The sequence below is a fragment of the Bemisia tabaci genome, chromosome 9 (genome assembly GCF_918797505.1).
Source record: "Bemisia tabaci chromosome 9, PGI_BMITA_v3".
Classification (NCBI taxonomy): domain Eukaryota; kingdom Metazoa; phylum Arthropoda; class Insecta; order Hemiptera; family Aleyrodidae; genus Bemisia; species Bemisia tabaci.
In genome coordinates, this window is record NC_092801.1 from 29,869,879 (window position 1) to 29,884,930 (window position 15,052).

Sequence of the window (15,052 nt, forward strand, 5' to 3'; positions counted from 1 at the left end):
TCTTGAGGCATGAGTGTTTATTTTCTAATATTCACGTTGCGATTTTTTACTTCAGAACGATATACTGATGAAAGATTTTATGATTCCCAGAGAGAATAATCTTTTATCCACAGTATGAAGTCTCCAAGAGTGGAAATGTTCTAGTCCCTTAAGCAGACGATACTTTCTTAAACGTAAGGTTGCATTATTGCTACTTAACGATTACGGAAAAAATTAGCAGTAAGTGAGAGATCATTTTTTAATTGAATTCGCAACTTGTTTGCGCTCCCATGAATATAATACTAAAGCAAATAATGAGGCGAAATCATAAATTAGCTTAAACAGTTGCGATAGGATCAAAATCTGACAACAGCCTCCATTTCCTCAGTTTATTTTGACACAATTTCATTCTCATGCAGCCATGAGAACAATTGCCGAGAATTAAGTTCCTTGATCAACGTCGGGTCAGCGAGCAGTTCCTCATAAGTAGTTGATGGACTTCTGAACACTGAGACCTCTCCTTTTGATATCTACATTTAATAAAAAAAATCATAAGAGGAACATTAGATTTTATTAATTCTACTCCTGAGGAACTTGCAGTGGTGATTCTTAAAAGTTGGCAACGCTATCAATTATTAATTTTTACGTTTGTGTAGCTATTCACAGATCTTATTTGAGATATTAAAAAATATGCAACTACATGATTGTAAACATTTTCCAACAACAGTTAATCTAGTAATCATCCAGTGATCAGAACATTGATAGCATCGATGCCATGACCAAGCACCTTCATTTGTTTATGTATGCCACAATTTCCACGCGGACAACAATTAAACAGGCAGTTGTATTCTGGAGCCACCGATCCACAATCTTAATAATCTCTTAAATGGACTGCAATAGATTATAATGAGCCACTAGCTCCGGCTCATTTTAGGAAGGCAATAGCTTCCTCACGTAGATATGTTGCTTTTTTATATAAGACAGAAATGATAGTTCCTCATAGCAAACTGGAGTCCTATTAACATTATTCTCATTGTAGAACATGACAAAACAGCACCCCCTCCCGCTTCCAATCACAGTGATTTAAGAATATACCGTACTAAAAGGACTTACCTTAGCATAATCAGTCTGACTAACAAGGTTAGCCTCCATTTCAACTACCAAAACGGGGCAGTCCAACAATTTGTTTTGTAAAGGAGTTTCCAAAAAGAACTGCATCTGCTTTTTGAAAATAGTGAGGCCAGCAAGAGCCGAGTTTTTATCGGATTTAGGACTGACCTTGCCGATAATTTCAGCCACTTTCGTCTCTAGAGCCATCTCGGAATATAAGCTTTGATATTCCTGTCAACAAGATCACATTTGCAATCAACTTTAGGGACTCGATTAGTGTCAAACAAAAGAATAGGCAAATACAAAGAGTTGACTTAACGGTTTTAGAGTGAAAGATCTCATGAATTTTTTTCATCAAAGGCCATTATTAAAACATTGAGTGTATTCCAGTTACTCAATGGGTGAAATGGACGTATTTCTATCAAACGGAACTAAGCGCCAATTTGAGTTCCTTTTGAGGAATTTAGAATGCGGGATAGCGCGTTCTGTCAAACGGAACTAAGCGCCATGGAAAAGCATTGGGAGTATAGGAACGAATGAGCCGGACGCCCGGTTCCGCCGCCAATCCAAGCCCCCCTCTACCATCCTCCCCCTGGCGCTTAGTTCCGTTTGACAGAAATACGTCCAAATGAGTGTACATCAATCCTTAAAAAACCTTAAAATTCCTCTAATATCTACGATATTTTTGAAAATCAGCCCCTTAAATTCACACTAATTAAAAAATAGCAACCTTTGTCGTCATGAAACAATATCAGACCCGTCAAATTCGTCATCTTCTTTCATACCTAGAATTGGATCCTAATCTCAAAGTGGTCAATACTCTATCATGAAAATAGGTCATCCATTAAGTTTCAAATGAGTCAGGGAGTTTTTAAATTTACTCGCGTCTTTAATTTTTTTCTCTGCCCAAGTAAAGATATAAACGCAAATTCAAATTTATTTTTAAGGCCTTTAGGTAAAAGAAGGGATGAAGAGGCAGATTTTTTGGCTCATTTGGTAATGAGATCTAAAATTTGCTATTGGCCTAAGGAATTTCACGAACATACATAACATTTTAAAAAACATTAAAAACATTTCATCGCTTTTAAGTGTCAGTACTTTTTTCCTCGAAAAGGACCAGCCTCTGGAGGCATTGACAGAGTGAAAATATATTTACCTTTGAAGATGATTGCAATAAATTTCGTAGTATGATGTCTTCCACTTCTTCTTCCAGAGGTACTACGGAAAGTAAGCTCTTTTGACTAATGGGTAGAATAGTAAGAGAAGCTTGTCGATGACTTTCTTTTAGTTTCCCAATAAGATCAATAGCAATTGGGGTATTCCACGTTTCTGTCATGATGGTGCATGGTCCTTTGGGTTGAATCGTACAAATAGACTGGACAGAAAGTGAGGAGAGAATGTAAATAGTTTTTGGGAAAACTGTGGGTCGATTACTGAAAGTTCAAAGCAGCCCGTTAAGACATCGAAATGCGATATGTAGCATGGTTAAAATGGTAGTTTGTCTCGTCTTGTCGTGATAACATGGTTTCCATAATCCAATTGCATAGTCCCACATCTCAATGACACTTTGTGACAAACTCGTGACATTATGACTCATAGCCTCACATGCACTGGCACTGCAAATGAGGGGCTTGGAGGAGAAAACGCATAAGTGCAGTTTTTGCTATTTCGAGAAATGGATTGCATTTTGCAAAAAGGAACCACTAGCATTGCAATGATGCTAAGATTGTGCAACTTCATCTTTTGCAATAAAATTGCGGAAATCGTGAAAAACTATGAAATTTAGATGGTAATTTTTGTCTTAAATTTACAGTTTTTAGCGAGTAAAATAGAAACTATTAATGGATAATCGGGTTTTTCCTCCCAGACAAAAGAAGTTGCACAATCTTAGCAACATTGCAATGCTAGTGGTTCCTTTTTGAAAAATGCAATCCAAATACGAGTCTGAGGGTTCGAAATTACATGGATCCTTGCGGAGGAAAAAAGTTCAAAGTGACTTTTTGATGCTTAAAAATTGGATTTCGGGAGCAAATTTTTCACAGAATATGCATTAAGACCAGTTTTACTTGAAATCATCTAATAGCTCAATTTTTTAAAAAAAAACTGCACTAATGCGCTTGGTCCTCCAAGCTCTTCAAAATAATAATCATCGGCCAAGTTGTAGTGTGTGCCAACTCGTGGTAGACACCCATCTTCCGTATCTGTTCAGATTTAAGTTGTCAAAACTCATGTCCCGAGTTTGTCACAAAATGCCGTCGGGCTCTCGGACTCGTAGATGAACTAATGCCTATTTTCGTACAATTTTCGACACCGCGCTACGCGTAGTGTCCTCATTAACAGGTGGAATCGTCCAGTTTTAAGGCGAGACAAAAATTGCTCCTTTCTGGTGTATCTCTGTGAATGACTTGATAAAGATTCCGCAAAAGAATTCACGAAGACCAGGATGCATTTAACCAAAATCAGTCTGACAGCATCTCATATTGCCTAATTTACCTGAAGTCTTATCTTCTTTAACGAGGAGACAAACAATGTTATACCTTGAAACTTCCGGAGAATTCTCTATGAATTATGAAAAACACACTTAGGAAATTTCAAGTCAACAGTCAGTCAGTCAGTCAAGTCAGTTTTTTTTTGCAATAATAAAAATTAGAAAATTTGTGATGGAGTCAGGCTGATTTTCGTTGCATCCATTGGCGACTCTTTAAATCTGGCACCACAGCTTTTCCTCTATTTAAATGTATGTAAAACAATCGATTCTTGGCGAGGCAACACTGCCTCACGTAAAATGATATTTTAATGGATTCACATAGAGTAATAACATTGTGCCAACTTGCAAAATTGCCGCTGATCGCATCCGTCCAATTGATAAAGAAAAAATTCTTCGAAAACAAAAAGAATTCGATAACCCCTTACATTATACAGATGTTTGGCGGCCTCCGCTGTAGATGACATCTGCTCGGAAAACTTGGCAAAATACAGTGGATACAGGAGTTTCTTTTGAATCGGTGCGAATTTTTTCACGGAGCTGCTAATCAGGTACACTGGCAAAATTTCACGTTGGTATTTCTGACGCCGAGCCAACGTGGGAACTTCTTCGAACGCAGCGCATGGCGGTAAGTCGATGGGTTTATTTTCCGTGTCCGGAGGTAAGTTCTTGTTCGAATCGGACGGATCATCGGTGACAGCATCGGTGGATTCAACTGTTGAGTCGTTTGTTGCAGTCGTTGGTGGCTTCGGGAAGGATTCTGCATACTCTCCGATCTCTTCCAGCTCCTCGAAAGATTTTGGTAGGTACTCACGTACCGGAACGGTTTGCTTCTTTAAATCTGGAAATGAGAAGTATCATTGGACGGCGTTCAGCAGAAAGGAGTCAAATCACATTAGTTATAGCTGAATGTAAGTGGGCAATTCATTTTTTTGATTCCTTTAGAGTTTTTAAGGAATTTTCTTTAAGCTAGGCAGAAAATTTACTGAAATTTGCACAAAAATGCGCACAACCCAGCTACTGCGCAACCTCCTAGACCACTGCGCATCCTTCCGCGCATAGCGGTAGCAGTCCCGGAGCATTCCGTAAATTCACTCAATTTTATAACTTGATTTTAAAAAAACCTGGGTCCCATTTCCAAAATCTGATTAGAGCGGGCTCACCTAGGGCCTATCACCTGTCGATTTACGCAAAAATCACAGAAATCGGCCTGGTAGAACGCTGGAACTAAGCGTCACCAGTTATGCAAAATTAGGAGGTCTTGGAGCTTATATATACTATGCTAGGAGGTTCTGTACAAGCGTTGCCATCAAGTAAGGCAAAGCGCCTTCATTTTTTGGATATGCAGCACACACCTCCCAGGAGGAGGAATAGTTGTATCAAATGGTTGCCATTAAGAAAGCCAGCACGCCTTCATAGATTCTGCATAGCAGATATGCTTAAGGGACAACAAAAATATGAATTTATAGCCGTTGCAACGGGCTAAAATCTCAATGGATGTATGCGTAACTAATAAAATATCGAAAACAGGCATTCTGTCAAATGCTTGGACTGAATATTAATTCATTTACACCTCGAGTTGAGGAGTGGTTTTTTGTTTACTATGACAGTCCAATGCTGAAAGGAATATAAAATTTAGGACATACCAATTGATACTAGAGTATAAAAGTGTTTTCTGAGAACATTTGAGACAAGAAATATCCAAAATGTCAGATAAAATCGGAGTCAAAGTGGTTTAAAGTTCACAGTCCGAAAAACGTAGTTTCAAGACAAGCTATTTAAAAATATTACATTCCTTTTTTAAGCTACAAAATCTCTGGATTACTATATAACTTTGCGCCTTTAATAGAACAAAATTGACCCAAACCGTCGTAATTCTTTTCTAAGAACTTTAGGATGAATTTTCCTTGAAACCTCAAAATCTCATCATTTGACCGAACGCGACAAAAATCACCTAAAGATATTGTTGCCTTTACGAACTAAGGTCTTTATCTCTGTGAGTTTTTAGGTACTTCATAAAAAAAGAGGAAGAAGTGTTAAAGTGAGTTATATAAAATTTGTTTTTACTTACTTTTATTACCATCGTTGATCGAGTAGATTGAGTCATTTTTCGGGTCCGAATTACTTAACAGAGCTTGATCCAAAAGCTGCAAATATGACTCACCATCTTCGCAAATGATACAAACACGAGTGGTACTTTTCTGAGTATTGGCACCTTTTCCACTTTTGTTTTGGATTGAGTCTTGAGTGCGAGCTACGTTTACTATATGATGAAGATTTGGCAGGAAAGATGCTATATGCGACGCAAGTCTCTCGTCCTAGAGTGAGAGAAATACCTCAATTTTACTTAAAAAGCTCGTGTTTTCATCAATTTCTGCGTCAGAATCTCGGTTTAACCTTTTATGAACAATTTAGATTGATGAGAGAGAAAAGTATTTAGTCGGGAGGGGAAAGTATTTTCTCGGGAGAGACAACTATTCTCTCTAACTCGAGTCTCTTGGAGACTCGAACTATTAATGAATTTTCTCAGGAGAGATAACTCTCCGGAGTGAAAAGATGTCACTCCGGAGGGAATAGTTTTATCCCCCGAGAGAACAATTTTCTAGTTTCTCCGTAGAAAATAATTGTGCCTCCGTTTAAATATTCTCTCTGGAGAAAATACTTGTCACTCCGAAGAGAATAGTTTTCTCTCACATTGCATCACAAAATTCTTCTCGCTTTGAAAGGTACAGCCAAGTACTACGTTATTAGATTTTTACAATTTTTTGCCATTTAATCCAATTGAGGAATGCTGAGTTTTCGGCCGAAACTGTTTAGTGATATTTTCGTGATAATCAACCTTGTTGCCCGCTGTGTAATTAGTTTTATTATTTTATAACTCAAACGTAAACTAAGTTTATATTCAAAATAAAATATACCGCGTATTACCGCGTTACAATTGTCTGTCCTAAAAAGTCCTGCTACAAATTTGTTATTTTTTTCAATTTGCCTTCAGCTGCGACCGCAGCAATTGTTAATACGAATATGTTGTGCGTGCTGATCTCAGTCCATTACATACTTAACTCTTTGAAGGCGTTTAATGTACGAAAGTAGAGCACCCTGTTGGAGAACAACAGAAGTGGGGTCGAATGAATCTATTAATCGCTACTTCGTTCGTTGTCCGACAGATTGGGATACTTGTGCACAAAAAACGCCTTCAGAGAGTCAAGTATGTATTGAGCTATAATCAGCACGTACAACATATTCGTAACAACAATTGCTGCAGACGCAGCAGAAGGCGAATTGTTCGGTTAAAAAAGAGAGAATGATAGGAAGTCTGCATGCAACAAGAGAGCACTTATTTGATCGACATGAATCGAACGAAGAATAAAAATGTGAACCGATCAACACAGATTCCGGACAGATTCAGGACAAATAAATAAAAAAAAACTAATCAAAATCAGTAGAAAACTTGCATTCACTGTGAAAATTTCAAATTGCGGTGTCCCAAATCTAGGATCAGGTAAGATTTTTATTTTACACGATTTTGGATCCACGCGTGCAATAGACTCATCCCCTGCAAACCATTTTTGGGTACATTTTTGTCGTATTTTTTTTTTTTTTTTTTTTGCTTTAAGACCACTGCGTAGCGAGAAAAAATGATATGAAAAGGCCCGTGTTCTTTTTGTAAATACTAACTGAAGAAGTGTGATACCATGATGAAGAGACATTATATTTTACATTTATCTGCTGACACAACGTGCGTTTCTGATGCGTTGAGTGATATTTTTCAAGACGGGACTACTATTTTTTACTCAATTTAGGAACAACATGTGTGCCACTAGTTACCCAATTCTGTTACGTGCTTTTATGAGCCAGAATTAGTTGCGCCTTCTTGCGAAATGTAGTTTAGTGCAACACTCTGATTAAGAGTAACATTCTTACCATATATATGTTAAATAAAATAGGCACAGGGCGAAGTTTTTTTATCTGGTCCATCAAACTTGCCGTCTCCGCGCCTGAGTTGAACTTCTTTATCGAAGAGATCAAGAGTTGAGCTCCATATTTGTTGATCAAATCGTTCAGTTTTTTGGTTCCTCCAATCTGATTCGACACTACCAAGACGACTTTCCGTCCACCACGAATCAGTATCCACTCAATTAAACTGAGACTCTTCCCAATCGAAGGACCTGCAAGACATGTGAAAGCATTTAATTAAACAGCCATCCTTGCCCATTAAAGGCAATAAATTGCACGGAAAAAATTAAATTGCTGATTTAACAATTCGATTGCTCAAAAGGTGACTGCAATGTTTCAGTGTAGATTTTACAACAAAAAAATGCTACTTTAACCACCCCCGTGGTTACTTTAGCATACAATAGTGGTTACAGTTGCATTTTTTTTGTTGCAAAATCTACGTTGAAACGTTGCAGTCACTTTTTTAGCGATTGAATTGTTAAATCAGAAATTTAATTTTTTCCGTGTGGTTACAGTAGCAAATTACCTCGTCATGTTATGAATACAAGTGAGGTTATCTAGTTGTATCTGGACCACATTTAGCAGAAAGGAACCAAGAAACATCGGCTATTGCCAAAATTGACTGGGCAATTTAAGTTTTTACGAGAGAAAGTTGGTCCGGATTCCTTAGAAAAATTTAAGGAATTTGCTTCATACTATGTAGAAAATTCACCGAAATTTGCGCAAAAATCCGCACAACCATTTTCATGTAAAAAATCAAATTGCCCGATTAAATTTGGCAATAGCTGATGTGGCTTCCTGCTTAACGTGGTCCATCTATACTAGAAATCAAGAGGGCATTTTTCCTTCCACAAGACTGTAACTCAAAAGAAGTCATTGTCAATTTATCCTTTTATCCTCATTTTATCCTTGCAAAAATCTATTTTAATGCGCCCAGACAGAGCTAACCATGATTTTCTCATTTTCAGCTGCCTTAAATTTACTCTGTTTTTATTCAATATGTTACATGCATTTTTTCTCATTTTCATGATTCAGATTTCTCATTGTGTGAAAAATGATTTTATGCATGTTTATCTTAAGCGGTAGGGGAACGCCGCACAGTGGATCGAGTCAATGGAAGAGGTTGGACAAGATTTGGAAACTTTGAAAGCTCATAACTCCGTTCATACAGCAATTAGAGATTATAAAAGTGATTCCATTCGTTTCTTCGTAACATATTCTTCAAGAAACACCCCTTTAAATTTAAAACGTGACAAATTAAACAACGAAATTCGCAGTTTTAGTCAAACAATTAATGTCCGACCTTTCTGATTGACTCGATCCACTGTGCGCCGCGCTGGCCGCTTCGTGGCAGCATTACTCTCATGCTTTTATACTGTTTAGTATAAGAATAGTGAGTTATCAAGGTCCTGTAACACTCTCTAGTGAATTTGGATGATAATAGAAAGTTTAACGTGAATAAAATGTCCAAAATCAGGGTAGGTACCAAATAATCTTATTTTCGTTGAAAAAATGTTGAACTTACTCAATATGAAATACGCATCGGTACTATTGCAATGATAAATTGATTTGTTCATTGACACATTTTTCGTGGGGTTTCTAGGAGGGATTTTCATAGATAGTAAAATTTTCTGCTGGCCCTTTTCCTTATTCAGGACCCTGTAAAGTAAAAGCAATGTAATTAGTTTGTCTTTGCGTGACTGTTAGAAGCTACATTTAAACGATATAGGAAAAAGGAGTATCTCCAAGGAGACCAAAAGGAAAATTTACAACGTCATCGTGAAGAGTATCGTAACTTACGGGGGTGAGGTCTGACAATTCAAGAAAAGAACTGAAGACATGCTTAGGGCAACTGAGATGGACTTTCGGCGGAGGTCTGCTGGCATCTCAAGAAGAGAGCGTATCCGCAATGTAAAAGTACGCGAGATCATGGGTGTGGAGAAGGACATCGTGCACGATATCAGGTCCAAGCAGTTGGTCTGGTATGGACATGTGCGAAGGATGGCAGACGACCGGTTGCCCGAGCAGGTCTTCGATTGGGTTCCTCCCGAAGGCGACGGCGTGGACGTCCTGTGAAAGGTTGGCGACAAGGGGTGGAGGAGGAGATCAGAAGGTGCCAATTGCCTGATGAACTCTGGGAGGATAGGGGGCAATGGCGATTGGGCGTCGCAGAGCGCGAGGCGGCGCTATAAAAGCGACTTTATGTATGTATGGGGAAAAAGGAGAATAAACTGGGAAAATAAGACAAAATATAGAATTTTTAGGTGCCCAAAATTAGATGAGCTTCGTCTCTAAGTGGAAACTCCTGAGTAGACTAAACACGAAGAATTCCTTGGTTTACTCATTGAAAAACTATTGGAGAAGATATGACAAAATGGTCCACTATCCTGCGGCACATGTGTTTGAATGGGAAATGTCGCCAAATGACGTCACCAGGTGGTGTGTTTTCTCACGTTGAAATCTGTTTTGATTCTATCCCCAATATCAGGAAAGAATTATCTCGAGCAGTGCGCTGATTGTTGAAATTGATAGACAAAGCGATAGACAAAAAGGATATGGAGGGATCCTATTGGTGAAAGCGGGTGGTTGCAATGAACAAAGGAGGTAGGTGGCAGCTCACAAGAGACCCTTTAATTAGTCTTTCATTTAACCCTTAGTCCATAAGAACCACCAAAATTAACCAATAGGATCGCTCCATACTCATCATATCGACGGTGTAAGTCGGCAATCACATAACTCGTTTGCGGTGTCTGAAAATCTCCGCCTCTATGTTATTTTTTTTAAAAGAGAACAAATCGACATCATTCCTTGAAGTTTATGCAGAATTTTCTTCGCACAGAGAAGAAAAATCACGGAAGTTTTAAAGAATTGCCGTTGAGTAGTTTTCCGTTTAAAAAAAAAAGTATGACAGGAAGTCTGCGACGTCGCAAACCGAGTTATGTGATTGCCGACTTACACCGTCGATATCCTCTTTGTCTATAGCTTTGTCTATCAATGTCAACGGTCAGCCGGCAGGTTAGACATACCTGGCAGCGACATCGAGCTGGTGGGCGCCGAAGACTCGCCTGGGGACCTTGACGAGAACACCAGCCGTAAGAGTGGCCTGGACAAGGTTCCAGAGCTCCTGTTTGCGCCAATCAGCGAGGGAGAAGAGGCCGGTCTTGAGGCAGGAGTAGTAGGTGGTGCACTTGAGGAAGTGGAACATGGGTAGCGGGGCGTTGACGGTCATGTTGGTCTCGTTCAGGTCGATGAAGCTCCCGTGGGGTGCAACGCACTCCCACGCGGCCGTGATACGGCTTGCAGGAACGTCGCTTACGACCAGGTCCGCTCCTCGACCTCCCGTCAGGAGTTTCAGCCGCAGGTCGAACTGCTCGGCCCAAGCGTCGATAATGTGGCTGTCCTCCAGCTGAAATCAATTTCAAGTGGACCATTGGAAATTTCAAGTTATAAAGTTGGCTTGGTTTTTTTCGAAAAAATAAAAAAGGAGCGGGAATTTTTAAGTACCGTAATGCTGCGGGCTGATTATCGAAATTTATAGACAACACGATAGACATATGAGGCAGAGGAAAAATGAAGCTGGATTGGAAAAAGGAGGTAAGTAATAGACTAACTAACGGCAACCCACGAGAGACCCAACAGTTAGTCTGTCATTTCCCCCCTAAATCTATGAGAAGCACCCGTCTCAACCAATAGGATCGCTTCATACTTTCTGAGTCTTCTTTGTCTAGCGCTTTGTCTATCAATTTCAATAATTAGTCACCAGCGGGGCGATTATTGAAACTGATGGACAAAGCGATAGACAAAGAAGACATAGGGAGTATGGAGCGATCTTATTGGTTGACATGATTGGTCCTTATAGACCAAGGAAGAAAATGATAGGCTAACTGTCGGGTCTTCAGTGGGTTGCAGTTAGTTAGTCCATTACCTACCTCCTATGTCCATTGCCACCACCTGCTTCCACCAATAGGATCCCGCCAAATCCCTTTTGTCGCCTTTGTCTATAGCTTTGTCTATCAATAATCGGCTCGCTGGCGTGCTAAGTAAGAATGCCGTATGAGCCATCGGGCGTTGCCAAATTTCCTTCGAAAAATTACGCATTTTCAGGAAAATTTGTGAATATTTCTCCTCCGATTTTTTAAAAGATTTCGTTCGTAATTTGATCGAAAGAGTCTGAAATTTTAGGAGAAATATTTATAATTTTCCTCAAAAATAAATATTTTCAAAGAAGAAATTTGGCAACATTTGAATGCTTATACGACGTTTCTACTTATCAAGGCAGAAATGAGATACGTGGAATCGCACTTTAGCCATCAAATATACTGTTCTATTGTGATATTGTGGCAAGCAGCAACTCTATTCTTCATTCCAGTAAGTTTCTAAAACCATTAAACATTGGCTTGATTAGAGGCATGATCTCAAATATTCAGTGGCGTGGCGTGAATTGCGATATATCGATTGTTATGCCATTTAAACCTATGGAAAAGGATCGATAAACAGTGTGTTTGCAGCGAACACTTTAATAAACGATTCTTTATCCTAGGTTTAAATGACATAACAATCGATATATCGCAATTCACGCCACGCCACTGCAAATATTTTAATTAGGGAATGAAATTTCTTTAAGGCTAAGAAGCCACCATGATCTGCCAGATATTATTCCACAAAAATCTCGCTAGAAACCTAATCTCATTTTTCTTTAAAACTACGATTTGCTGCATTATATGTATTGGCTACGGTAAAGAATAATCTTAATTGACAATGACTCCAAGTTACCTGTGGAAAGTGACGCTTTACGATGTTCCGCTCTTCAGCACTGTAGACGGTTGTAAAAACTTCAAGTTGCGCGTGGAAGGCGACGGCAATGCAGGTAAGTCCGTGAAGGCTGCTACCGTTGTGAACAAGTGCAGAGTACACATCGTAAGACGTGACACACATTATTAAAGCATAATTCGCCTAAAATAAAAGGATCGCGTTACTTTACCTTCAATTTGTTTTTAATAAATAAATTAAGTGAAATTCATGTTCGGTCTTTTAAAGCTCTATATTTAAAATCAAATAAAATGAGTTTACTGAAAGAAGCATATCTATGAACAAAGTTCGAAACCACGTATCTCAACTTGCAATGCTGCAGATTTCTTTTCATAATTTATTTCTTTTTTGGAGAACAAGTGAATGAAATTTTTTTGCAACTAATCTTGACTAAAATATAACGCTTAAACCAAGTCAATGTTGCTTATTTTACACGTGGACTTAAGCGCACAAAACAGGTGCCCGGACGAAAAATAGTTGACGGAATGTCCTGAAACAATCCACAACGGTGACCCTCATCATATATTCAGTCATATCCCTTTATAAAAACTGTCAGCCCAGTAACGGTGTTATTTTTTTAGCATCATAGATTCTTTGAAATAAGCCTTCCTCGACTTATATAGATTGAATTAAGACGAAAATCAGTGACACCATCATGTTTCTCGCAAATATTTACTTAATATTGTAATGGCTGCAAACTTATCAATCCATACATTGTAGGAGCTCCTTCTTACTGTCATTCATAGAATGCTTGATAAATTCATTATATATGTTTCTTACCATCCCGCACAACAGAGGAATTGTGGCAGCATCTTCCATAGACACACCCGGAGGTACTTCCCAAATTAATTTTGGGTCGATGTTGATTTCCATGTTCGATATGTCCGGTCGATATCGTGCTAATCCCATTACTTTTTTCTGATCTTTAGTCACGCCAGAATACTCCAATACGTAAACATCTTGCTGCAACATTTGAGCAGATAATTAAAATGAAACGAAAGAAGTACGTGAAATAATGTTTCTCCTGGTTAATGAAAAATTGCGAAAGGTTTAAAACTAATATATCCGTCGAATTATTATTTAGACATTGAGTAAAGAGTATAAACTTGAGGAAAGCAGATGTCTCAGGTCTTGATTCTACTACCTGCTCGAGATAAAACTCCGGCCTCGGAGAACGTGCAAGGACGGATAGTGACGGTCGAAGATTGGCGTTGAGGGCGCAAGGATATCTAAAACGCCTTCAACTTTTTGCATATGCAACGCGGACATCCTTTGAGCACGAATAGTTGTATTCACTATTCAGGCGCTTTAATTGCGATGTGCGTCGCTTCGAGTTGGTCGCGTTGCAGCGCGACGCTCTATAGTTGGCAGTTTTTGTAGCCGTTCTTAAACAGATTGTCTCTTGAGAGAAGTTCTAATTTATTTGTACTGTGACTAAGATAAATTTAAGGAGACTCTTATCATAGTACCATGTGTAGGGTATCTTTCACGAGCCTGGAGAAAAATATTAAAAGTATAATTATGACAAATAATCTGCGCAAGATTTTAAACTAATTTGCCACTACAAAAATTACAAAATTCAACAAGCTCTTCAAAACACGAAGAGCTCGCCCACATCGATGTCTATATATTCGCTGAGGATGAATTGATTTGAAAATGAACAGAACATAAATACATGTATCTTGATTTCAAGGATTGATATTTCTGTAAAAGGTAAAATTAGCACTATTTGTACACTAAAAATGTGCACGGAAAAAAAAGTGTCAGGGGTTATCCCCTAAAATTGTGGTACTACCCCAATTTTTTGGATGATATGGACATTTCTAATTAATTGTGGTGGTAACGCAATTCAAAGTTGGGTAGTAACGCAACATTTAGGTTAGTTACTTAATTTATTGGGGTACTACCACAAATAATGGGAAATGTCCATATCGTCCAACAACCTCGTACTTTTTTTCCGTGTGTGAATTAGTTATAAAAAATATATCTTTTACAGTTACCGTTAATTCATTGTAAACATAGACGTTGCAAAATTGCAATGCTAGTATGCTTCCTTCCGGCAAAATACAACCCGACTTGTTTTAAAACCTAATGGAATGACTAACCTCGTAGTTTTTAATTCGCTGCTTCTGCGTGTTCAAGCTGATATAGTGAATATCAATGTCCTCCCTCTTGATTTTCGAGATATCAACTATATCGGGCAACAGTTCCGGATTGGCGCCGGGTAAGTGGAATCTTCTGTAAGTGCACCATGTGCCGTTTCGCAGAATGTTGACAGGAAGACCAAGACGCAACTGCTCTGAGTAGAATGGGTTTCGTTCCGAAAAAGAGGGAGCGTCGTCGTCCAGAATGAAGACATATCTGTAAAAAGAATAACATTTTTAGTTTTATTTTGTTTTTAAATTATTGCTAAAACATTTAAAGAGATGCAAAAAGGCAGAGGTGAGATGCACTGATTTAAAAAAAAGATTTAAACTCTCTAAAATATACAAGTTTCATTGATACTCGAGTTGATTAAAGTTACGAAACATTTTTGGTTTTCAACTCAAAATAAAAATTTAATATTAATTTCGCGAAAACTCCTTATGTAGTAATGGACCGGGTTTAGCAGAGAGGAACTACGCCACATCAGCTATTGCTAAATTTAACTGGGCAATTTTATTTTTTACAAGGGAGCGTTTGGGCAGACTCCTTTGAAAATTTCAAGAAATT

General features: G+C 38.5%; 1 protein-coding gene across 1 annotated transcript in view; it reads right to left on the reverse strand.

Annotated features, from left to right (window-relative positions):
* Positions 1–15,052, reverse strand: part of LOC109030398 (fatty acid synthase) — a 27,514-nt gene continuing 12,462 nt past the window's right edge. Inside the window, exons 12-22 of the mRNA XM_072303986.1 lie at positions 14,446–14,701; positions 13,121–13,303; positions 12,305–12,484; positions 10,558–10,937; positions 9,057–9,190; positions 7,499–7,743; positions 5,646–5,892; positions 4,003–4,415; positions 2,246–2,464; positions 1,093–1,320; positions 1–509 (exon numbers count right to left, since the gene is read on the reverse strand). Coding sequence (XP_072160087.1) covers positions 369–509; positions 1,093–1,320; positions 2,246–2,464; positions 4,003–4,415; positions 5,646–5,892; positions 7,499–7,743; positions 9,057–9,190; positions 10,558–10,937; positions 12,305–12,484; positions 13,121–13,303; positions 14,446–14,701 — 2,626 coding nt within the window. The 3' untranslated portion in view covers positions 1–368. The remainder of the gene's footprint in view (positions 510–1,092; positions 1,321–2,245; positions 2,465–4,002; positions 4,416–5,645; positions 5,893–7,498; positions 7,744–9,056; positions 9,191–10,557; positions 10,938–12,304; positions 12,485–13,120; positions 13,304–14,445; positions 14,702–15,052) is intronic.